Genomic DNA, 27,253 nt, shown 5'->3' on the forward strand with positions numbered 1-27,253 from the left:
AACACTTTCACATGCTGTACCGAAGCAAACGCATCGACTGTGGCAAACTTTTTACGTACATTACATTTGAAAAATGTTTCTCTGTTTTACACATTAAAATTCTCCTTTCATGGTGGAGTTTGTTCTGGAGGAAGTGTGTGTTATGTGGCTGATAATTTTCTTATTCTAGCTGTTAATGGGCTGCCAGACTTCAGCACTATAGTCATGAATGCAGCAGAAATGAGTCAGGAAAAGGTGAGAGCTAGGTTGAATCCATGTGTGAAGTGATCCTGAATCTGTCTATGAGCTGAACAGAGCCAGTTATGTTGTAAGGTCTATTATTTATTGGTGCAATGGGAAGCAGCGGCTCAGCAGGTATAAGATGGATGCAACCTTGAGTGCCTCCATACAGTTAGCTTTAACGAAAACTATACATGACAAGTTATAATTGTAAGAAAGGGGTTTGATTTAAGAGGAGAAGTCCAGCATATGTCACCAGAGAGAAGTCTGACATATCAGTTTTTCGGGGTCCAAAAAAAAGAAAAAATTAAATGTGCATGAATAAATTGTTTACAATGAACAACATGCATTTAGAAGATAGATGAGAATTTTCATTTAGTGCTGACTTTAATTTTGGTTTTATTGTTTGGTACATGGTATGTTATAAAACTTGAAACTTTACAACCCATCTGCATTAAACATTAAAATATCGTTAGATAGCAATAACACTAGACAGTTCACCCAAAAATTTTAATATTGTCATAATTTAACACCCCCAAGTTGTTCTAAACCTGTATGAGTTTGTTTCTTCTGTTAAACACAAAAGAAGGAATAACTTGAGGGTGAGAAAATGACACAATTTTCACTTTGGGGTGAATTATCCCTTTAAATAATTTTAAATGATGCCAGTTAGCACATTAACTTTGGCAGCTCTAAACCAGTAAAACTAAAATAACTAAATGCATCTAAACAACAACTAACAATGATAGAGTGAAAATGAAAACTAAACTGTAAACAAAATATAATAAAACATTCAAAATCAAATTACAAAATATAACATACCTACCTTAGTGAAAAAATAAATGTACCAAAATGTATTTGAAATACATTTATTACAAATACCCTACAATTGTACTTTTGTTATACTAAATTGATATACTTAATTGATATAAGTCTGCTAAATTGGAACAACTAATTTTGTACTTGATGTACTTTAGTTATCCGTAAATAGTGCTGAGGTCCACCTAAAGATATACTTAAGTATATTTGATTGTGCTTAAGTGGAACTATTGCAGGTAAACTTCAAATATCTTGCATTTAAAGAATGATATTAGACAGAGATCATATTATCCTTACTAATAGTGATATAAAAACACATTTTAGGCTTAATATTAAGAAATGTGCATTGTGCAATAAAGAAGTACTCCAAATAAACATAACTAACTATAATATTTACATCAGTAAGACTCAAGCGATATGTCAGTAAATATGTTAATGGATTTGTAGTATACTTAGTATGAAATAAATGTACATAAATACACATTGGTATAGGTTTTTTTTCACTAACCTCAGCCAGATATGCTGTCCAGAATTCATGGCAGCGCCACCAACATTTTCAACAACAAGTTACAAAAACAATTTCTGGAGTTCTGGTTTTTATTTTGTACTGAAACTACACATGAAAAAAGTTAAATTAGCAATCTAGTAAAAATTGTCAGTTTCAGTTACTCTGGTTGGATTTTCACCACTGTCTATCGTCTTACTGCTGTTCTGAGTTTAGCTGATCGAGCTCTTGGGTTCTCCTGCACCTCTTCCTCACATGGCTTTATCACTTTCTTCAGACTGACCCAATGTGCGCTCTCTCGCCCCCTCTCCCCTTCTTCATTCTCTTCCTCCTCCTCCTCCTCTTCCTCGTACTCCTCTCTCTCCAGTCCATGCTGGGCTTTGGCTCGCTGGCGAATGCTGCGGCGTGGTGGGGCAGCCAGGTCCTCTCCACGAAGAAAACGCTTGGTCAGCCGGTCCTCCAAGGAATGGAAGGTGAGAACACAGAGTCGCCCCTTGGGACGGAGCAGAGTTTGCGCCACATGCAGGCCGGCATGCAACTCATTGAGCTCGTTGTTTACAAATATCCGTAAGGCCTGGAAGGTTTTGGTGGCAACGTGTGAAGGCCGCTGCAGGCGGTCACGCCGGGCGTACATCGCACTGGCTGGAAATGCTCCTAAAATAAGAGAGGCAGTTGGTTAAGTTAGTTAAGTTAGTTATTTAGTAAGTTATAGTTATTTAGTTAACAGAGTGTCTTGCAATGCTCCTTTAAAGAATCCAAAAATTGTATCGTTTACTTGCATTAGTCTTTTGTTTTATTTTTCTCAGGTATTGCTCCAACTAAAGGATATTGATTCACATACATTTTCCAATTTGTTGTCTATTTAGTTCAAATATCTGTCAGAGCAGTGTTTCTACACCTTTTTGTCTTACATATCTCCTGGCCACATCAAAAATGCTCAAGTACCCCTTCATCAACCCCAAACTCATTTTATTAATTATCAGTTAGATCAGATGTTCTTCACTTTGGTCCAACCTTGATCAAACTCAACTGCCTGTAACTTTCTAGTAATGGACTCTTTTCACATTACCGGGGTTCTCAGAAGCAGAATTCATCATAGTCCGGTGCGACAGCAAATAACCTTTTTGTATTTCGCTCCACTAGCAAAGAAAACTCTGTGACAGAGTTTCCATGACTTTCCAAAAGAGGGAGAAAATATAAAGAGGTTGATTACGCTGGTCAGAATAGAGAAATATATAAAATTTGTCGCCACTCCCTCAGCCGTTGTATTAGAAACACCCTCGCACCAGAGTTAATTCGTTTTTTTTTTTTTTTTGTCATTTACTGACAAGGTAGTATAACATAGAGGGCCCTATCTTGCACCCAGCGCAATTGACTTTGTACACCGACGCATGTTTCATTCCTATTTTGCACCCGCGCAAAGCGCGCTTTTCCCTCCACAGAAGCACGTCGCTAAACTAGGGAATGAACTTGCGCTCCCTGGGCGGTTCAGCGCAAAAAAGGAGGCGTGTTCCGGCGCAAACAATCCCTGGTGCTATTTTACTGTTCCATAAAACAATTGCGCCACTGGCCAGAAAAAACCTAGTCTAAAGTCAGTGGCACGTTATTACAAACGATAGATAGATAGATAGATAGATAGATAGATAGATAGATAGATAGATAGATAGATAGATAGATAGATAGATAGATAGATAGATAGATAGATAGATAGATAGATAGATAGATAGATAGATAGATAGATAGATAGATAGATAGATAGATAGATAGATAGATAGATAGATAGATAGATAGATAGATAGATAGATAGATAGATAGACAATTTATTATAAAAGCATACATCTAGCTTACACATTTACCCACATTATTATATACCTGTTTAACCGAAGCTAATTTGGGTGTGTTTCTCCATCCCCAGTGTCACTTATCTCTCTTTTACGGCCGTGACGAGAGCGTTGCTCTCCTCGGCTGTGAACCGCTCCTGGCAAAACCGCCGTTATAATAGCAATACGCCAAGGAAAAAGCGCGTCTGCTCTTAAAGGGAATGTGAGATGATGCTCTGATTGGTTTATTTCACGTTACGCCCAAACCACACCTATGAATAATGAAGCTACTTTAGACCAACCCCTTTTAGATTTGCGCCGGGCGCAAGAGTCATTTATCCCGCCGGGAAAATAGCAACAGCGCCGAGACCCGCCCACAAAGTTACTTGCGCTTTGCGCTTTGACACTTGCGTTTCAGATCGTTAAAATAGGGCCCAGAGAGTTATAAATGTGTAGGCTATTCTTTAAAAAAAAAAAAAAAATTAAAATATATAAAACTTTACTAGTGTCGTAACGTATGCCATTAGGGACCAAGGGAGGTGATAGGAAGGCATAGGCGTAAACCAGGATAATCCAAAGAGAGTGAATTTTATTAATCAAATATCAAAAATTGGGGTACAAATTTCAAGTCTGTGAATATGAATAAAAAAAACAAATTATTGATTTTTTTATTTTTTTTTTTTTATGTTTTACTCAGCGCACACTTTTTCAAACAAAGAACAAAGTAAATTTGATTTAAAAAGCACAAAAGCAACCACAGCTTAACTCACTGACCCCCTTCTCCCCCAAAGGCTGAGGTCTGGCTTAAAGGGTTAGTTCACCCAAAAATTAAAATTACCCCATGATTTACTCACCCTCAAGCCATCTTAGGTGTATATGACATTCTTCTTTCAGACGAATACAATCGGAGTTATATTAAAAAATGTCCTGAATTGTAACTGGACTAAACCAACTCTGTATCCAGATAGCATGAGAAAAAACTCTTAAGGCAGAACTAGACATTTATGGTAACAGAAAATATACAGATACAGATAACTGATACTGAATACACAATTATTAAATAATCGATAGAAATGTTTTCTTAAACAATACATTTGGTACAAAATACAAAAACACTTGGTAATTTCCAGATATTTAAATACACGACCCTGGAAGTGCCCACCCCTTTTGGGAAATCCGTGATCTAACCCGGAAGTAAACGCTAGCGTCAGAACCATGGCAGCTGACAAAGGAGGTATAAAAGGTATAGTAAAAAAAACAAACAAATGTGTAATGTCTTTATTTCATGAAAACTGAAAACTGAATTGGTAAATGAAGCATGTTATGATATCCGTTGATATGTGCACACCGAACATACACAACAAACGCCTTCATTCATCTGTTAATGTACTCTTACCAAAACAATATAACGAATGACAAAAACAATTAAACCTCTTGAAATATACACTGCATTATTGTCCGGGTGTAGAAATAACTATAACAAAAAAATTGTACCTTGCGCTCATGTATTTCTATTACATGGATCAGGTGACGATATCATAACTGCATCTCATCGTCACAAGTAAATTTAGATTTTTTATGTTGAAACGCACAGTCTGTGAAAAGGGTTAACTTGATTAGCTGTATAAAGTGATAATTGACTTAAAGGGCACCTATTATGCAAAATTCACTTTTACATGGTGTTTTAACATAAATGTGTGTTGGCAGTGTGTGTACACAACCACCCTATAATGATAAAAATCCACCAAATGCTTTTTTTTAAATCCCCATAAATCATAAGCACTGTCTCAGAATGAGCTATTCTCAGATTCGGGGCAATGTGACGTCACTTTGCACAGGCCCCTCCCACGACTGTTGATTGACAGTTTGAGCATAGACCCGCCCTGAGTGAGCTGGACACAAGAGTCCGCCATTGTTTCCATGCTGGAGCAACTGTAGACAAGAATGTCTCCTAAGCGAATGAAGTGTTTTGTTGTTGGATGTAAGAATGAACTTAGCAGTCTTCATTTACTCTCGTTGTTACTCGAGGATGGATCTGTACTGTTCGTGATCCAGCTGTCTCCGGAGCGACAGGACTAACATTACTGATCACGGCAAAAATGAAAGTGAGAGCGCGCACTTTCTGACAGCTCATCCAGTTGTGGATATACAGTTTACCAGTTGATTAGGCACGCACTGAAAAGGTGTGTATATATTTGTTTACTGTTAGTTCTAACGAGTGTTTTGTGTATTTCGCTGTGTATGTTCCATGATAATGAAAGGGAGAGAGAGAGAGTTTATGGATAAGACTTTAATGCGCACTTATATACTGTGTTTATTCGGCTCTTACAGTGATTTTCTGGAGTAAAACTAAGGCTTCATCTTTTGTGTGAGGTACAATAAACTAGACATGTGCCGGTATTCGGTGAAAATGCACGATATTGTTATCGCGGGCACTTCAAAATACCGTGAAAAATAATAGATCAGAATTTATTTTTATAGAACGCAAGCTTATTTTCCATCAACCGCTTAAACAAACACTGCGTGTATGCTGCGCGAAACACGTGCGCACTCTAGTCTAATGTAAACAATCCACACAAGGAGAAGAAGCATGGCGGAAGGAGGAACGCTGCCGACGATTTATCCATAGACAGTAAAATAAAGGATTTATCCCCCTTCTAAAAGCAGGGCTGCCAACTCTACGCATTCAGCGTGAGACTCAAGCAATTTACACTTTTCACACGCTCTCGCGCCACACATCCATTTTCTCACGCAGAGAAAAATCACGGAGCAAAGAGGACACTGACACCCGACCCGACAGACTAGACAGAGCAGGTTACTTTTGATATGAAAAAAATTCTCAGCTATCAGGTTCTGTCCATTTTATTACGAAATTCAAACAATAAATACCGTTTTGGCGCTTGTAAATGTGATTTGTATTATATTTTTACTTGTATCATAATTGTTATTATAATGAAAACCAAATTATATTTAATTTAATTTGTTAATTTTTAACCTTTAATAATACCAGCTGACAGGGCTCTCTGTATGTTTACAGCATTATGTGAGATATATTTTTTCTTGAGAAAAATTAACATGTAGGCTTAGCCTATCTACTGTAGCCTACCTAATATTTATCCAAAGAGTCAATATTGAATCAAGATTGAAATCAAATCCCAAGAATTGAATTGAAATCGTGAAAATTGTGTAAAATCCTTAGTTACCAAATGTTTTGACAATCATAATTACACCTATTGTGATGCAAGTTGGGTTTTTTTCTACATCCCCTCCCAATCCATCCGTTTCTCTTGAGCAATTAAAATATCGTGATAATACCGTATACCGTGATAAAAGCTCAATCAATTAATCGCAGCATGAAAATTTGATACCGGCACATGCCTACAATAAACTTAATTGAACTCATCAGTATATTTTGGTCATCATTCGGACGGGGTCTGCTACAGCAGGCTTGTATTGATAGTGGATAAAAGCAGATGACAAATAACCGTAATTAAACTATTCCTGTTCTATCTGCATACAGCATATACTCTCTAGCTCTGTGGGCATTATTGTCCGAGTCTCCGAGTCGAAATGAACACCACTACCGAGAGTTTATGTTTTGATATTATCAGATGAGATTGTCCTGGCTCTTAGTGCGAGCTTGTGAGGCTCCGCCCCCTGGGCTGGTAGCAGCTGTTAATTTGCATTTAAAGGGATACGCACTAAAACGGCGCGTTTTTCTGAGCCCAAAAAAAGGCCAATTGAAACATGCTGTAAAAAATGATCTGTTGGGTATTGAGCTAAAACTTAACATACACACTCTGGGGACATCAGAGACGTATTTTACATCTTGTGAAAAGGGGCATAATAGGTACCCTTTAAATTGAGGAAACCGGTTGCCTCAAAATTATTAAGTAAATAAACTTCATGCGTAATTGAACAAATTAAGCTATGTGGAATTGTCAAGTTAATTTTATCAATTAAGCATGGATTATTAATCATTCTAAGGCGACGGGTTTCCTCACTTTTTTAAGTTGTCAACTTTGCTGTACACTTTAAGAACATATAAACAAAGAGACAAACAAACTGAAAGATGAACACAGCTGGGGACACACAGGGGCTTATTCCAGATCAGTATGTGTGATGACAGTGGTTTTGAAAATAAACAGGCTGTTCTACAAAGCTCCCAAAGCTCATGGAGAGATCCATGCTGTATATTGTGCTAAGATAAATTTGCTCAGTCTGAGCAAGGGAGGTGACGTTGTTCCCTGAACTGACAACATTCAGAGCTTTAAGTTGCAGACAGAAATGGCAGATTCAACCTCACCCTTCATGGCTTCAGATAAACATATTTCCCTAATATTTTTTTAGTAGTTTACCAAAAAAATTTAATTTCTGTCATCATTTATTCACATTCATTTCGCCTTTTTCAGTTGAACATCAAGATATTTTGAAAATTGCACTTTCAAAAATGAAACTTTTGAACAAACAGGCATACAAATACAGGTTTGCAACAAAGAAATTGTTTACAGAATTTTGGGATGAACTTGAACTATCCCTTTAAAGGGCATCTGTATGCAAAAAAAAAAAAAGAGAGAAAAGGTATATATAAAAAATACATAGAAAAATCTGAAATTATGCAGAAGAAAAAGACTGTTACACACAGCAGTTTTTTTCACCTTGCCCTTGAGACTTCAATATGAAACATTTTGTTAAAAAAAAAAGTTAACCATTTATACAATTATTTCAGGTAAAATGTACCCACTTATGTTTGTACCATATAGCTTCGCGCTGACGAATGAGTGGAAGAGATGGAGAGACGCAACCAAAGAAAAAGAGAGGTGTTGCATCTCTCAAGTCTTGCGCTTCTGGGCTTGGAGGAGCGAGACACTGGCCAATCAATAAGACCACATGCCTCCCCCCTCCTTAATTTTAAAATCCAGTCATAAGGGAGCGAGTGAGGAAGAGGAAAATGAAAAGAAATAAAAAATGAGCAGAGAATAAATAGATGTATAGACAGAAAGACAGGCCTGGAAACAGGCAGCTAAAAAAACAAAAACAAGTAAAATAAAGATCAGGTTTAGTAGGCAGTAAACATTAATCATAAAATAAAATGTGTATTGCAGCAATGTAAAAAAACAAAACATAATCAAATCTCAATAGCCTAACAGATACAAAGTGAATAATTACACCAATCAGTCTGTTCCTGTTATCTCAATGGGTGCTCTCCTCACATTCCAAGCAGCAATCGCTATTGATTCTACATAATTGGCCATGAATCCTGATGGGTGTGACAATGAGAAGAGCCTCTGCCTAATTGCCTCTACATTTAAAATGTACTTACTTTATTTAAAACAATGTTTACACAGAAGCCTAATGGGCTGTACATTGTAAACAGGTAAAGGCCACACCAATCCCCCTCCCCCCTCACTATTAAACTTCATTTAAAGATAACTATAAAACATCAAATAATTTAAACAAATCTTAACCATGGAAACATTTTAATAATTCCCTTAATAGTTCATATTTATATTATACTAAACACTGGCTATTAGAAAGTCAAGTCAAATGTAGTGAAAATGACACTTCGTTTAAATGGAAATGTAATTGGTTGTCAGTCTTTTATGAGATTGCAGGGTTTAGAGGGTAACACCCAGCTGCTCATGGTTCTGATAATTGGCAGCATGTCTTTATTTGGATCAAACTGATTACTGCATGACATCCTTCTGTAATGAAGGAAGGGGAAAAAATATCTCTCTTGAATGAGGCTCTGCACAAGCACATTTCAGCTTGAATAGAGGGCTTATTCTTTGTCTGAGTGTGAATTGAATTACGGATTTCCTTTTGTAATTCCTCTCTATTAATCACTAGCTTGAGTTGCTTTAAGGAATGAACAAGGGGCAGAACTATCATTCTGAAATTCAAGGCTGTGTTATTCCAAACATAATTTGACTGATAGAACAAAGAATAAAAACAAAGGCAAATGCTTAAAAGACGGCATTTAGAGCATTGTTCTGATTTTCCAGTCATAAGCAGAAAACATTTTAATTTAACTTGTATGTACGGTATATAATGTGTAGGCCTACACACTGCCCGGCCCCCAAAAAAGTTGCGGTTTGGATTTAAATAGGCAAATACTTAAGAGTCTATGATTGGATCATTATTGCAGTGATTATTATGCTTCTAGCATGTTATATGTTTGGCAACAGTTATTCTAACCCTAATTGATGGATTGTGTAGCTTTTCATTTCTTAAACAACCATGTAGGAAGACACATCATGCCATATTCCAGGATAACAATCAGTATATTTACATAGACAACAATATTCCGATATTAAGCCAATTAAGACAATACTCTGATTAAGAAACTACCATGTAAACAGGGATTTCTGATTACCTTAATCTGGCTAAAGTCATACTCGAAGTAAACAAAAATCGAATTAAGACTTGTGGAGTATTCTTATTTTTGTCGCATTATCGAAGTGCATTATAGACATGTACACACCTTATTAAACATTACATTATTAAAGTCGTGTGGGAGTTTTCGCCGCATTTTGCGACAGGACACACACATGCCCGTGGTCAACCATTTGATGGCAAACAAGATGGCTTCAGAATTTGTATCCGCCCTCGTCCATTTGCACGTATAGCATGACAAATAATTAACTACACTTGAAGCTTTCGTAAAATTAAAAATGAAACATGGTTTCATATATGATACCATAACGAAGATGAACTGTGTGTTGATATGGAGGGAACGTTGGACGGCGTGGCATGGTGACGTAATGACGTGCCAATCAATGTATGTTTATGATGTATGTTTCAATCTATGTTCTATAACATGTAAAACGGGAACATGAAAGGAATATTCTAAAAGAAACTCATGTAAACACCTTAATCAGAATATTGTCTTATTCAGAATAAGGTCAATAATTAGATTACTGCTGTCCATGTAAACATAGTCAGTAAAAGTATTTGTGATGTTCTGGAGTAGACTTCACAGAGTGCTCGACTCTGGATTGTCTATACAAGATCTTGACCAAAAATGTATGTTCCTCTTAATGGAAATAAAATCACAACATTTATTTCGATCAAGAGGTGCATACATTTTTGGTCAAGATCTTGTATTGACAATGTAAGAGTAGAGCACTCTGCGAATATTTTTTTCAGTTTAATGCTGTTACGTGCTCCGAGGATATGTGTTTGTGTTGTTGTTTTTGCTGTCACTTTCTCCGCTGTCATCTCTCAGGGCGGTGCTGCTGGCTGTCCATCATCATTAGGCCTACGATGTACACCTGAATGGGCGTCCACTCCTTACTATAAGAGACTGACGTAGACCGGAAGCGGGAGAGAGAGAAGGAGCTTTGTTTGGTTTTCGTTTTGGTTCACGCGGTGGCGTGCCTTGTTTTTTTTGTTTTGTTATCTGCTGTTTATATTGTGAGTTACTGTTTGTTTTCTCTCAATGTTGGTTATTTTTGGTTTACGTTGGACTTGAGTCCTTACGTTTCTTTTTTTTTTAATATTACTTTATAACCGGCCAGGGAGTAGTGAGTAGGAAAGTATGTCACGTGACTTCCATTCATACAACACCTAGGGAAATCCGTGTTAATACATCAGGTAAGGAGCAGGTGCTACTATTGTATGTTTTTGTTTTCACGTAGTGTAGATTAGGTAGGGCGTGCTAAGCGCCGTCGACTTTCTTTTCTTTTCTTTTCTTGTTGTAGTAGTTTAGTGGGAATGGGAATGTAGTTAGACTGTGGGTTTTGTTTTGTTTATTTCTTTAATTGGCCCCGCTCAGGCTCCTACTCCCTGGGTACGGTATTTGTCTTTCTCTTTTGTGCACGTTGGTGCTATAAATAAATATATGCATTTTTATGATTCAAACCCTATTTTTGTCCTTGTGTCCTTTTGCACCAGCACCTTAAACACGTTAACCGGGTAAACTAATCCGGGAATTATTTATATTATTGTATGTTGTGTTCCCTCATGCACTTAGCCATTTTAGGGACGTAACAAATGCGTTAAAAATATTTAACGCAGCATCCGTTTTTTCTTTCATCCTTTACCTAGCGTTACACTAAATGATTACGCTCTTATTCATTCACAACAAAGTCCTTAATGCTTCACCCCTGCAGATCTGTAAGTCTTGTTTCAGTACAACAGAGATTTAGAGCGAGTGAACTACCATGATGTGTAGGCCTGATCCTGTTAAAAAAGTATGTCCAAATGTCATCAAACTCCTAAAGATGAATTGATTAAAACGTGCCTCACATTTGACTCATCCACCGCTTCTCGCTTGAGAAAAGGAACAGAAAAATAACATAGGTCATGTGAACACATGGATCTAGCCAAGACACACTTAGCATTTAAATGTTAGGTTGTACACCCAAGCACTCGGCTGATTTTCTATGAGCCCGAAAATGTCTGAAAATGGCGAGATGGAGTTGTGACTCAGTAAATGGTTTATTCCTCATTTTTCATGGCACACAGATATGGCTAAAGGGTGAATATGTTTGTTGAAAAGACTAAATCCTGCATATGCTATGACAACACACCGATGACTCATTTCCAGCAAATGTGTCTCACGGACACTAACATATTTCTCCTTGTTCACCTCTGGGAAAGAAAAGAGCAATAAGTGAAAGAGAGAGACATAACTGAAATTAAAGCCTTCCATCTTCTTGCTTACCCCGAAGAGTTAACTAAAATTTGCACAACATTTCCTAATCTATGCTGATCACATCATGTTTCCAGTAAGAACAGAGATGAAGGGTCTTATATTTTTCTGTAGTGCCAATTTACACTGCTTTTTTGACAGCTCAGGAAGGGCCATTACAAGTGCCTTGTTCCTGGGTGAGGCTGGCAGTAGCTGTTATGCACAAAACTTTCAAAGAGTAATGCTTCCTTATTACCTAGTAAATCCCCCTCTATATAAGCAACAGGCTGCATAGTGACACAGAACCTCATGAATGTTATTTAAGGCTGAAAGGGCAGCACTGCTATTGGCTGCTAGGGAACTCTCTAGAGACAATGGTTTGATTTTGTTTCTCTCCAGAAAAATGACTGTTATTGGAAATTTTTTAAGAAGAAGATCACAATTATTACATACAGCTGCAAGCAGAAATTAACGGGGTTCGAGCGTTTTAAGACCTTTATGACAGCTAGGGTTTATGTTGATATGTAGGGCTGACACCATAAAATATGCATGAAAAAGAATATGCTAAAAAACACGGAGAAAAGAAGGGCTTAAATAATTATACTTGATACACATATGCACACACTTTTTGTTGTAGATACAGATATTTGAAATAAATGATGGGTAACAAAATGTTTACTGCAAATTTCCTCTGTATAACACCATTTTCAGGTTTCACAGTAATCATAATGTGGCACAATCGTTTGTACAAATGAAGTGATAAACTCTGACAAAATGTGATTGCATTATAATAGTGATATTATAATGTCTAAATATGAATGCAAAAGCAAAACATGTGAAAAGAACTATATTAGTGAATAAAATGAAAATATTACGATTATAACCAGCAGATGGCAGAAGATGACCACTAATGGGCTCACTTTCATTTTCAAAATGTTTGTTTCCAACAGTACACACACAAACACACACACACACACACACACACACACACACACACACACACACACACACACACACACACACACACACACACACACACACACACACACACACCACACACACACACACACACACACACACACACAAATATGTTTTCAATGTTATTGGGATATATTGTGAAATTATCTTTTAATGGTCTATATACATTTCACATATTTCTTTGTAAACTTATGTAAAGCTATATTACCAGTGCATCGTAATAAAAAATGGTTTTAAGCATTTATTTATCAGTCAATCCTATAAACTGACAGAAAGATTAGATTTAAAAAAATGTCTTATCCTGTCGGCCCTCGTGGACAAAAGTAGTATTACAGCCTTCATCTTTGATAGTTGTCATCTTCATCAGTTGATAGTTTAGAATTTACTGTGAGCCCTCTGAGCATCAGAAATTCATGAAACTAAGCATATTTCTTCAAAATGTCATGTTCTCCATACGTACACATATGTTTCTACTTATTGCACACAACATATAGACAAATTACTCATAATGGGCCATTCAAGACATACCTTAAGTATACCAGGTCCAAAAGTCAAGTGGATTTATTATTTAACTAAATTTATTAATTAAATTTATTAACTAAATATCAGTGTAACAATTTGAGTGAAAAGTTGAATTGAAAAAAATAACACAAATTTCATAATTGTGGTTCTATGGAAGAACACATGGTCAGTGTCACAATCCTAAAACATGGCGTTTATATCCAGGTTCAAATTACTTTTTGAATCCCAGATCTTCAATGTGTTCTCAGATTTTTGAACCGAAGTGTATTTGTCCCTATGACAGAAACTAGTTAGTTATCTTCCATTACTTATTTGTGGCAAACAGTGCAGCCAATTGTTTTTGTTGTTTACAGTTTCTTGCGACAAATCGAGGGGCGTCGTGATATTGTTCCTTGTATTTTCATCTTGCAGTCTCAATGCCAGAAATATGTCTGAAATTGAACGAGACACTAAATCTCAAGTTAATCAAAGACAACAATTGACTGCTTTGAATAAAAAGATTCCACTAAATACTAATTGAATAGCTAAATGCTAAGCTACACCAGGAAGCATTATCCACATTCTGAATGCAAAGGAGGTAGCAGTCCTCAAAATATACTACAGGGTTTGTTCAGCCAAATATGAAAATTCTGTGATCATTTACTCCCCCTTATGTCATTTCAAAGTTAACACAAATGAAAATATTTAGTGCAATCTTTTTTTTTCTTTTGTCCATGCAAAGAATGTCAGTGGGGTCTAATTTTGAGGTCTAAACACTGAGACATTTTACAAAATGCATTTTTTGTGTGTGTGTGTGTGTGTTCCACAGAAAACAGAAAGTCCTTCAGATTTGGAATCACATGAGTTTGAGTAAATTATTACATATATTTAATTTTAGGGTGAACTATTCCCTTAGATTTTGTGTAAAATAGCCAGTAAACAAATCAATGAATAAGCAAAGAGAAAAAAAATATCCTTTTTTACAAAAGTAGCATCATGGAGAGCGAACTCCAGCTAACACAAATATAAACATTAAGGGCTGCCTTAATTCCAAAACTGTGATGTAGGCCTCAGAAAAATCGTGAGAAAACAAAAGATCAATTTTCATCAGTGCTCCAACAAGTCTGCTTCTCAACAAGTGATCAATAGTGGGCTGATTAGTGTCTCTTACAGTGATATTAAAGCATGACCAGCAGCTTAGACAACCGTTTAACCATGCTGTCAAAACCTGTGAGCTGCTACAAATGAGTCTGAATGTTTTATGGTAAAGCTGGATAGATGGCTTTAAGGTGTATGAAAGGGGTTGGTGTGGCTTTCTGGGGTCAGTGAGGGTGTGAGTTACTGGCTCTAAGCCAGTTTTGTGCTGATGCTCATTATCATTCAAAGTGGTCTGATATGTAGAAAGCTGATCTGAGCATTGGGATTGAGGGACCCTTTCCTTAGGGAATCTGGATAATCTTCTGTCACGCCAGCTGGGTTCATACTGATGAGAATATTACACTGCCGTGACCTCGTCTCTTCTCTAATGTGTTTCACTAAATAGAGCGGATTCCCCATTTTAACATGGAATAAACCCTTCCAACCAGTAACTAATGTAGATTTACTTTGAAACAATTTTCACTTAGAAATTGCTAGTGAATTTCACAAATAATTACTAAGAAACAACAAATAACAATTAAAGTAAAGAGAAGTAGAAAGGCTAACATGGTATTTTATTTGTTTTATTTTGTTTCTTTTGTTACAGTGTAAAAAGCAAAGAAATAAATGATGCTAAAGAAAGGAAACGTGTTAATCAAAAGGACTGTGACTGGTGACTATTACGATACACCGTAACCAAGGTGGAGGCAGATTCTGGAACTCGCCTCCAAAAGCAAGGGCAAAGAGGGATTGTGGTGCTTCGGTTGCTCACGTAAGGAAACAGAGCTCATAACAGGGAGAACTCCCATGATGCCCATTGTTATGGTATCTATACCCCTCCCTTTCCTCCATCATCAGCACTGATAAATACACACGTATACAAATGCACACATATCAGCCCACCTCCTGGTCCATCAATTGCTTCCCTTGGCAACGGTAAAGCCGGCAGCCCACCGCTGACCCCCAGGGACCCTCGGGAGTCAGAAGCTTCCAGATTGATTGGAATAAACATTGTTGTTGACTCGCTCTACTCTTCAAAGAAGATCAAACAACTGCCCTTAGTCACACCTGTTCTCCCGGCATGACGCATGTGCTTGCCTCGTGCTACCGTCATCTTCTGAAGTGACTATCTATCTCATCGCCAGTGTCGGGCTATGGAAACAGCGCCGGCAAAAAAAAAGCACACGATAAATATAATATCAAAAAGCATCAAGCTGCCGCAATGTGGTGCGTGTGACGCGTGCGTTTGGAGAAGTGTGTTGGTGGGGTGCAGTGAAGGGCACGAAAAGGGAGGGAGTGAGTGTGAGAAACAAATCAAAGGGTACAAGAAGGGGGGAGTCTGGGGGAGGAGAGGATGGGAGTGCGAGTCTAAATACGAATTAAGGAAAGGGGCTTAAAAACGCATTGAACCTCACCTGCAGGTTTTCCCTACTGCTCCCTAAATCGCTTCGTTTTTTATTAATAAGAGCCTTGTCAATCACAAGGCATGTGTTGCTGATGGATACTCAGACAGTGAGAAACAGGCAGCTGAGTGGGGGGGAAGGAGAACGGCAGAGATTTCGGATTAGAAAATGCCATCTTTTCTCCCCTTCTCTTTTTCCAGGACAAATAGGTCCCATAGGGAGAGTTTGCATTAATATCGCTCTCTCTCCAAGCCTCCATCTAGAGTAGGGAATTAATGAGGGGGGGTACCTGCTACGATGCTGGCCAGTTGCAGGGTCCGGCCGATGGGGTAGACGCTGCGTGCCTGTGCGATGGCCGCCGCAATTTTCCTGGTGTGCCGCTCCTCCCCATACGCGGCCAATACGGACGCAAGCGCCTGTTGATCTAAGGCGTTGACCACGTCAGCAGCGCAGGGCATGTCGGGGTACCTACGCACAAAGAGGAGCCCAATTAAGCAGCTTGACGTCACAAGTTCCTGGCTGACAGAAGCCAAGCCTGACAGCTCTAAGACACCAGTGAAAACCCCTCCCACCCTTCCCACTCTGGGAGATGTGGGCTTGAGATCTATAAAAAGAGAGAGAGCATGTGTGTACATGAGAGAGAACAGGAGGGAGAAGCGGTTAGCGACAAATATAAAAATATCAAATCATGATCTGAATTATGCATTCGCTTTTGCTTTCTTTAGGAAAATATGTGTGCACACTCGGGGAAGAACAAAGAAACCAGGGTAAATGAGACATAGTTACACACCTACATAAGGGGACATATATCAGTTTACTAATACGAATAAAACTTAATATTTCATCTAGTCAGTTTCAGTCGGCAGCTGTTCAGCACACTTGTACATACACATTGTACTGTGATTCATATACTAACAGTAATTCATATATTCCCTAAACATCTTGACTCAGATGTTCAAGTCATCATATTTGTACTTATGTAATTATTTCCTGAGATTTGGGGTTGATACTTTGGATTCTAAATGACACATCTCTTTGTCTCTGTACTGATTGTGAGGGAAACAAAGAAAGACTGAGCTCTCAGGTACACAAAAACAAAATTGTGTAAAATTTACTTTCAATCCATTTCCACCCAGAAATCGATCTGACAAGTAACACAATGAATTTAAATGTGAAAATTTAGAAGTAAAAAAATACTAAAATAGTATTTTCTTATAAAGCATACTCAAATAAATCTGTTTTATTTACAACTTCAAAATATATATATATTTTTTTGTGTACTCTCACTGACACTGGAAAGTGAGCATGGGCAAAAGCAGTTTCAGTCATTAGTCACTTGGAGTCAACTTTATCCATAAAAGGCATGCAACACACCGAGAGATGCATGATGAACCTTTTATCATAACCTTTCTTTTGGAACCAACGTCGTTCTGGATCTCACATTATCCTTGAATGTTTTCTCTCCTATTTAGTTTGTCATTCATGTGGGCACAACTAAAAGCACAGAATGAGTAACTCAAACCGGGAGACATGCTGATTAATGCAAGATATGCTCTGTTCTTCTTGAAGGCCAGCTAGATTCGTCTGACAGCATCATGCTGTCGTAAAGTTTAATTCTCACGTAAATAAAGTGTATTCAGATACCATGGGCAGGACCTGGAACGACCTGCTCTATTTCTTGCCCTTTCTCTTTTTCCTTTGGGTGTCTCTCTTTTTACAACCATTTCATCTCGCCCCCAGAAAAAAAAGTTCAGAGTCAGTTACAGTGGGTGGGATTTCCACCTCATTATCACAGTAAAAACTTTGACAAAACTTCCTAATAAGAGAGGAAGGTTTCTCACTCTTCTTCAAATCAGAGGGAAACAGGTTTGCATGTGAGGTGTAATAGATGATGTCGATGATAAAACAACTCTAGGGCTGTGTCTGAAATCGCCCCCAATATCCTTAAATAGGGCACTATTTGAGGGGACAGCAATTTGTAGTTGTGTCCAAAACCATAGTGGACGATTTCGAGTGCACTCATTCAATCCAACAATGCACCGCAATAACGAGTGTACAACCTATGTACGCTAAGTGACTAGAGAATACCCATAATGCACCGTGTGAGAGTCGCAAGCTGGATGAATTCCCACGTCTGACTAGAAGATGGCGCCTGCAGCTGAATCATCCATCAAGAGACTCCTTGACATGAACTGCATGTGTCAGATAAGGAAGACATCCAAAAACGTGTATACTGTTGGTGGTACTCCAGAGACAGGGATATGAAACACAACTCTTTTTTTATTAAAGGGAAGGTTTTATTAAAGATAGCAGATCAAACTGTTGGCATGTGGTTCCCAAGCCTAAATAGTGCCATACTACAGATTATAATACAAGAGTATTATTTGTTTAAAAATAATTGTCAAGTCTATATAGTTGTATAGACTTGGCAATTATTCTGCGTAACACACGAGAATGAACCTCATTCATTCTTGCGTTGGTGAGTTGATGAATGTTTATAAAAGCCTAAATTGAATCTGTTCATCAGTGATCGAGTCTCTTCAGAAAATTTGGACTAAACCACTCAATTCATATGTTCATTAGTTTACAATCTTTTTATGAACTTTTTAAAGCGTCAAATTGGTAGTTGCGTAGCGGTCAATGAAGGGACAGAAATCTCTCAGATTTCATCAAAAAGTTTTGTGTTCCGAAGATGAACGAAAGTCTTACGAGTTTGGAATGACGAGGGTGAGTAATTAATGACAAAATTTTTATTTTTGGGTGAACTAACCCTTTAATAATTGTTAAACTAAAATTGCTCACGTGTATTGGATTAAGGGTATAATAAGTATATAAATAGTATATAAATCACAGAACAATTATAAATAATCATTACTGAAAGCCAGACGATTTTTTTCTTTAAAATCTTTTAGTGATCTTTAGAGAAACTGGGGGAGAAATGTGTCACTTTGCTCATAGCTGATCAAATTTTGGTTTGAGATCTTTTACCCAGGTCATAACCTGCCTCGGAGCAGGTTTGCCATTGAGTGTAAGTTACTATGGTGATGAACAACAAGCCACTTTCATGGAGCCATTTTCACCAAACTAAACAGAAACATATCTGGCTAGCCACCTAAATTGGCTTCATTTAAAGGCTCCAGGATTGAAAACCACTGTCCAAAGAAATACCAGATCTTTGGGGGTCCTTCTCGCTACCTAAATTAGTTCTGTTCATTCACCTACAATCTTAAAGCTAACATTCCATGTGTTCCACAAAGCTCAGTCTCTGAATCACCAGGCTCTGCAGTGCTTAGTCATCTTTTCATTATATTAAGCTGTAATTAGGTTATGCCTTACACCTGTTCAGAATCAGTTTTGAATAGCTATAATAGAGAAGCATGGAGACTCTGTAGATATCAATAAGCATGTGAGTCAAGAATAATAACTCTGACCATCAGTGTATATCGAGAGTTAATCAGGCATTACTAATAGCATAAATGATTCTTGAAACAACAGTGACAATGAGTGCTTATACTAAAAAGAAGTAAGCCAAAGTAGTAGTCAAACCTGTCTCTGTCCATCCTCATATCTAGCGGTCCATCCTTGCTGAGGGAGAAGCCCCTCTCTGCTGAATCCATCTGCATGGAAGAGCAACCAGCATCCAAAAGAGCAGCATCCACACCTCCTGGACCCAATCCCAAAGTTGGGAGCAGGTTATTCAGCTCGCTGAACCTTCCTAGTATTGGCTTCACCTGGCCCCTTAACAAAAGTAAGATGAAGACGACAAGGAGTCACAATTGTGCTTTTCATACGCTCTTGTGCATATATATATATATATATATATATATATATATATATATATATATATATATATATATATATATATATATATATAATATAATAAGAAATGTTTGTTGAGCACCAAATCAGCATATTAGAATGATTTCTGAAGGATCATGTGACAGACACTGAAGATGTATTAACATATATAACATATTAACATATATCATGTGACAGACACTGAAAATGTATTAACATATATAAGTTAATACATTTTCTCCAGTCTTTAGTGTCTGTCACATGATCCTTCAGAAATCATTCTAATATGTTGATTTGGTGCTCAACAAACATTTCTTATTATTAGCAATGTTGAAAACAGCTATGCTGCTTTATATAGAAATTTAAATATAAATATAAAATAAATGCTGAACTTATATTTGAAGGGTAGTGTATTTTTTTTTTCTTGAGGTCCAGTTATAAAGTTACTCAAGGTTTCCAACACAAGAACAATCATAATTTAGTTCTCCATGATCATTTTTCACTCTCTCTCTCTGCTTAACATTCTGATTTCTGCTTAAGTACCTTCAAGACTTACAGTGTGAAGTGTTCACTTCATGTGAAATGAGTAACAGTGCTTATGGGTTGTGTTTGCTGTCAGATCTGACATAATTTGTAGAGATGCACCGATTACAATTTTCTAGGCCGATTCCGATTTTTCATTTAGTTTGACCTGCTGATACCGATTTTAGCCGATTCTGATTTAATTTTTTTCTAACCACTTTACAGCACACACAAATATTTATTTTCGATCTTTTCTTTAACCCTTTCACGTGTAAGTTTAAAATATTCTAACTGACACCCCTACCCCCCACCCCCAGAGTGAGTTTTTTCAAGGCGAACGTTCCCTTTAATGTTTCCGCGACGCGTCACGTGATACCCCCATAGACTGTAAAAAGGATACACCACAGCCACAATTATACTGTATGACGTGTCGCTTTTATTTCGCTTTTCCTTTTTATTCAAAATATTCACAAACTTGCAAACTTGCTTACCGAACTTTATAACTGGACCTCAAGAAAAAAAAAATACACTACCCTTCAAATATAAGTTCAGCATTTATTTTATATTTATATTTACATTTCTATATAAAGCAGCATAGCTGTTTTCAACATTGCTAATAATAAGAAATGTTTGTTGAGCACCAAATCAACATATTAGAATGATTTCTGAAGGATCATGTGACAGACACTAAAGACTGGAGAAAATGTATTAACTTATATATGTTAATACATTTTCAGTGTCATCAACTAGCCTATCTGATATTCCGATTCTCAAATACGTGTAAGTGAGTGTGTTTAGCCGTTTAAAACCTTTATAAATAGGCCTAATCTTGATCTATAACATGAGATGGGCGCCGCAATGTTGTCCTGTCAGTCGGATTTATATGGAGAGAGAATTGTGTCTTTATTACATGCAAGAAAATAAATGATCTGAGAGAGAGAAAAAAGTTTGAGAGAAAAAGTTATCACACTGATAGCAAAAAAGCATTTTATGAAAGAAAAAAAAAATATTTGAGAGAAAAAGTTTTCATACCAATAGCAAAAATAATAATATTTGAGACTAAAAAAAAGTTTTGAGAGAAAGTATTTTCTCAGAACAAAAAAAAATATAAATTTGAAGTTTTTTTTTTTTTTCTGAGAAAAATGTAATGTTTCTCTAAAAACGCTTTTCTTTGTTCTCGATGCAATTTCTTGCTCTGTCAGGATTAAATGCAAGAAAGTGTTCGGTGAACTGAGAAGAATAGAGTAAACTTTATAGTTACTTCCACTATGTTTGTCTGATATGAATGACACATGTTGGCAAATTATATTTGAATAGATTGTTATTGCTGCTTCCACAGACATCAGTGTGTATTTTACAAACTCCAAATGTATTGTTTTACTCGTGCTTATGTGTATTTAAATATCTGAAATCTGAAATAAACATTATGAGGTTGAAAACACTGCTAAGTTGTGATATATGACAACGCTGAACGCGTCCGACTCTGGCTCAGCGCCAGCCAACGCGGGAAAGCACAGTTTGAATCTGGCAGTGATGCACGTCACTGAACAAATAAGTGTGGCGCCGTAACGATACTCTCAGGGGCACAGAAATAAAAATCCCATATATGAGACCGTACCGCTCAAAAGGTTAATCATGCGGCGCCCGAGTGCATTTGACCAGCATAAAATCGGCATATGTCAGACTGACCGGCCGGTCGCCGGTCATGGCCGATCACATAAAAATCGGCCAATTCCGGTCACCAGCCGATCAATCGGTGCATCTCTAATAATTTGTGGTGCTGCATCTTTCAGTAACATTGTTTGCAAAGCCTGCATTCATTGTGACACTGATATGTGCCTCAAAAACTGTTAAGGTCAGACTAACATGGGGCCTGATCAGAGGCATTGTTAAAAATAAACATAAGCCATTCATTTATAATGCTGGAAGCCAGAAACAACAAAACCTTTGGTGAACTTTCTCCATATCTGACTCTTATCATTAGTTACAAAATAGAAAAACAGCTTCTGGTGTTTAGAATAACAATATCTGTTCTGATTCCTCTTTATAACTTCACATTGGGCCAAGTTGTTGAATACCAACTCAGTGACTTACCGCAAATGCTTGAGTGTGTGATGGATTTTTTAATGAATTGTAACTAACATTTGTTTGTTTTTTGCAGGAACAACATTCATAAGCTTTGGAATTTTAGATGTATGTTTCCCCTTTGGTGAAAACTGTTAAAATAACAAATATGGGAAATGAAACTAGACAGATGTCTAAACTTGAAACCTTGATTATGAAGTAACAAGAGGGCTTGTCTATGAAGAACCAATCAAATTGTAGGGAAATTATGTAATGTATCATGTCATTTTCGCCATACTCCTATTCTATAAAAACTTTTGTATTCGTGTTTACTGGTGGGATTCTCTCTGAAATTTGTCTGAGATCCTCCGGCCTTCTTCTTCTTGGGGGAGATTGTCCGAGAACTGCTCTGGAAACTCTCCCGGCCGTGATTAAAGCATTTAAAGATTAAAGGGTTACTTCAGGATTTAGCATTAAGCTTTGTATTAGTAGAAAACCTGTAGTATTTTCGAATTACCATGCTTTCCACCCTCATATCCCCCTGAGACAAGAGATTTATGTATTTTTTGTCTGGAAAAAATCCTCCGATGACGCAAAAATCGTCATTTTGCGTCATCGGAGGATTTTCTGGACAGAGGCTAAAGACTACAGCCAGTAGATGGCGTTGTTCCGCATGTTTTCAGCCCGCCCATACAGGGTGGGATCTCACTCACAGAATGTACACACAGTCAGCCGTCTTTCTTTGGAAGCTAAGCTAGCAGGCTCTTGTTCTGTGGAGAAAGCTGAATAGTAGGAGAAAGCTGAGTAAGTAACCATCCTCCTTTTCCCGGACTTGTCCGGCGGGCGAGATCGTTCAAAATGTCCGGGATTCAGCTTTTGCTTTCTGCGGTCGCCATTCATTGTTTACATGCACACCTTTCAATCTAACTGAATTCATTCCGATTGGTGAATTTGAATGTAGTGTTTACATGAACGCTAAACAAGTGATCGGTTGATGTGCGTTTTACCATTGCTAAGAAAAATTCCCGCTCCTCCGTGAGAGATACGAGACCCGGCGCGTCTCAGTAATGACGCCACCGGCCTCGCACTGTTCTCCCGCGGCCGTCAGCCTCGTCCTGCTCGCCACAGTAAACATGATGAATGGCGACTGTAGAACGCAAAAGCCGAATCCCGGACATTTTGGACGATCTCTAAATCCCTCGCAAACTCATCACGTAGGCTAGCTTTGTTGTTTACAACTGCGCACTCTTACCGGTAGGCGTGGCCTCCTAAGGCAGCGAAGCAAGTGCATTCTGGGAGTTGTTGTCTTTCATCCACATAAGCCAAAAATACATTTTCTGGCTTTTCTCAGTCTAGAAAGCTCCAAATTAAAAAATTTCTTCACATTTCTTCTACTTAAATGACCTATTTTAAATACACATTCATCTTCCCAGAGGTGAAGTATCCCTTTAAACATTTGCTGAAGTCTGTCTGTGTATTATTGCTGCGCAGCAAGTCAGTTAGGGAAGAAAACTAGTTAGGGGAGCAAGTTAGTTAGGGGAACAAGTTAGAGTATAGGATTAGACCACTCAGTCGACGTCGATGTGTAGACGCGCTATAGTATAGGATTAGCACCCAGCCGACGTCGACTGGAGACGCGCTAGGGTATAGGATTAGACTCGGCTGACGTCGATGTGTAGACGTGCTAGAGATAGGAAACTAACGTCGACTGTAGACGTTTGGGGACGTCGATTGTAGGCGAGACCCAGGTACGTAGTTAGGTTTAGGGAAAAATCTACCACAAGTGATAGTATTGGAGATAAACCATGAGTCTTACACCATGTCTACACCATGGCGCAACAGCAGAAATAAAACGAGGCATCAATTTACTGTCGGTAATTTGTCGTGCCGCTTTCTGTCATGCCGCATCCACTGTAGACAGCATCACTGATTTTAATGGGTTCTATTTGCTTTTATAGAGTGTTCTGTTCGTGTCTGGTGTTGATATATGGTAACTGAAACTAAAACTATTCAAATATATTTTTTTAAATAACTGAAATATAGCTGAAATAAATTAACGAAGAACAATTTACACTAATTAGATTAAAATATTTGAAAAATTAAAATATGTTGCCTTGGCAACTAACTGAAATAAAAAAAAGTTGAAGTTGAAGTACTAAAATGACTAAACTAAACAACTAAAAAAAAAAAAAAAAACTAAAGCTAAATAGAAATATTTAAAAAATACAATTTAATAAAAATGACAAAAGAACAAAATTACTGAAAGTAAAATTAAAATGACAACTAAAAAGAAGTAAAAGCTGAATGATAATAATACTAATAACAAATACTGAACACTAATAACCCAGATATGGTTTATGGTAAATTTTTTGCAAATTTGCAGCAAACAAAACTTTGAAAAATTGTAATTAAAAATGTTTAAAAAAAACGTGATCATATATTACTGAACATACAAAATTCAAAGTATATTCTTTTAGGATTTTGACTTACAAAGGCAACCAATATTAAACAGAAATGTTGTATGATTCCTATCATTTTCTACGTTTAAATTCTTAAATGTTATAATTTTGTCTTCATTACATACCTGATAGATATAATTAATATATGCCGCTTTTTATTTTAACATTTTATAATGGGCAAATTTCATAAAACAATTGTCATGAAACAAAACCGATCAGCAGTGATATCCATCATATATTTTTGTATATTTTGTTATGCGTAAACATTATGAGTAAAATGTGAATTCATTTTCATTTTTCTAATTTAAAGTTGTATAGGACTGCAATATAATGTTATAATCTTCTTTGTACATGGTAATTTCTGCTTTTATATATTTAGTTTCCACACAGAAACGAGATTCACATTTTACAGAGCTGAATAAACTGTGGCAGGTGTTCTGCCTCTGTAAGGCTGGTTACCTAGGCACTAAGTTCTTAGTGGGTGTCCAAAGACTACTGCAGCTCATAAGCTGTACAGGGAGGGAAATAGAGATAGACCAAATAATATGTGTCCCACAGGGAAGTTAACAAAATATCATTTATTTATCACCTTGGAGACCAGAAGATGAGAGTTGTGAGAAAGCACTGTCGCAGCTTAAACTTGAAAAACAGTAAAAAAAAAACTTTAAATTGAAAAACAGACACACAAACACACACACACACACACACACACACAAACAAACCAATGAAAATACAAGGGAACGTGTACAAAAACGCATGCATGCGAAGGCTACACAATTACTGTGACCATCGACGCACGAATTTGTAGGGGAGTATGAATGTTAGAGCATGTGCACGTGACGTTTCATTTGACTTGAAGTGGAGGTGTTGGTTTGACGTGAGTATTGACGATGCCTCTTTAATCCTCAGTCATTCAGATGGAATCGTGGGTGGGTTTTTTTTTCACTATTGCTTTAATTCACTTTCTTTGCTTTATTTGAAGGGACTTCACAGTTATGAGTAACACAGGCACAGTCTCGTCTCAGACCACACGCACACGCACATACATAGCTACAAATAAATGAATACAGTTTAAAAAGATCAAGATGAAGCTGAAACATAACATAAGCATTCAGGCATCATCTCAGTCCCTCCTGACTCTCTTTCTCCCTGCATCTCCTCCTGAGTTCCTTCCCCAGCACCGAAGAGCCATCCATTTTTCATGTGACCTTTATACAGCCTGTGTGCAGAGAACAGCCCAGGTAGGCAACTATAAATCAGACAGCAGAGAAGCAAATGAGGTAGAGAACACTAGGGGTCCCATGCAGAAGCAGAGGTGGTTAATTTGACCGCGTTGGCTTTGCAGTCATGATAAACACGTGGATTCCCCTCCCTGACTCGTGCTAAAATCTCTACAGATGAACAAAAAAAGTGCGGAGGAAGGGGGAGAAAAATAACCTCCTCCACCTCAGAGGTCATCAAAGGTCTTCTTAACCCACTCATGCGGCCGGCTGAAGGCTTTACCCATAGGACTCTGGGGTGCCTGCGTCCACACACCCACGGCCAGCTGAAAGATCAAGGGTGAGGGAGCTGCTCGGCTCTCGCCCCCGCTGCAAGGGCTTCCCTCAGTTCTCTGTGAAGGGGCTTTCTATCTCTTTCTCGCTCTCGCTCCTTCCCTCCTCCTCGTTAGCTCAGTACCTTCATTAATTTACTGGAAAATCTATAGTGAGGCATTCTCTTGCCCGCCCACACAAACACATAGACTCCGCTAGAGCGGTAAGACCCCGTCCTCCCTCCCGGTCCATGGATCGGTGAGTTCGGAGGGAGAAAGAGAGAGGTTGTGACAGACAGAACGCTGCCTCTGCTGTTGCTTCCCGTGTCAATACGCAGTCAATTTAGGGCCTCACAGGAGCCAGACTTCACTGCAGTAGTTTTTCATTGTTAAGTGGTCTTCCTAATATGTAGATGAAGTTCAGGCGTCTATATTGGTACCAAAACAGATTTACCACATCGAATAACATAGCCTGAAACCACAGGCAATATGATCCTGAGCATTAAGTACAACCATTCTGAGTGGCCACTCAAGCAAATTAGGCTTCGGCACAGCAAGATTGTGATGTGAAATATACAAAACGGTTCTCAGATATTAATTTTGAGCAACAAAATTTATTGCCTGAATACATAGACCAGTAGCAGTGCTTCTGCAAGCAAGATTTTCATTACAGAATTTTCACAATATACTCAAGATTTCCACTGTTGTATCATGAGAGGGCTTATGCATGTTCGGTTTGGGTTTGATGAAAGATTCTTATTTCTTATTAAAGATCACAATATTTTGTGGACTATTATACTTTATTTGCTGCTGCCATGTACACTGTACTTTATTAGACGCTTTATAATTACACTATACAATA

At 37.7% G+C, this 27,253-nt stretch overlaps 1 protein-coding gene across 2 annotated transcripts in view; it reads right to left on the bottom strand.

The window, feature by feature from the left end:
* Positions 1 to 601: 601 nt before the first annotated feature.
* The window catches only part of mettl15 (methyltransferase 15, mitochondrial 12S rRNA N4-cytidine), a 92,946-nt gene continuing 66,294 nt past the window's right edge, over positions 602 to 27,253 (bottom strand). For both annotated transcript variants that reach the window (XM_081356983.1, XM_081356982.1), the window contains 3 exons: positions 19,564 to 19,755; positions 16,307 to 16,485; positions 602 to 2,197 (listed from right to left, as the gene is read on the bottom strand). In XM_081356983.1, coding sequence (XP_081213109.1) covers positions 1,731 to 2,197; positions 16,307 to 16,485; positions 19,564 to 19,755 — 838 coding nt within the window. In that variant the 3' untranslated portion in view covers positions 602 to 1,730. The remainder of the gene's footprint in view (positions 2,198 to 16,306; positions 16,486 to 19,563; positions 19,756 to 27,253) is intronic.

This window comes from Scardinius erythrophthalmus, assembly GCF_964197995.2.
Source record: "Scardinius erythrophthalmus genome assembly, chromosome: 2".
NCBI classification, from domain to species: Eukaryota; Metazoa; Chordata; class Actinopteri; order Cypriniformes; family Leuciscidae; genus Scardinius; species Scardinius erythrophthalmus.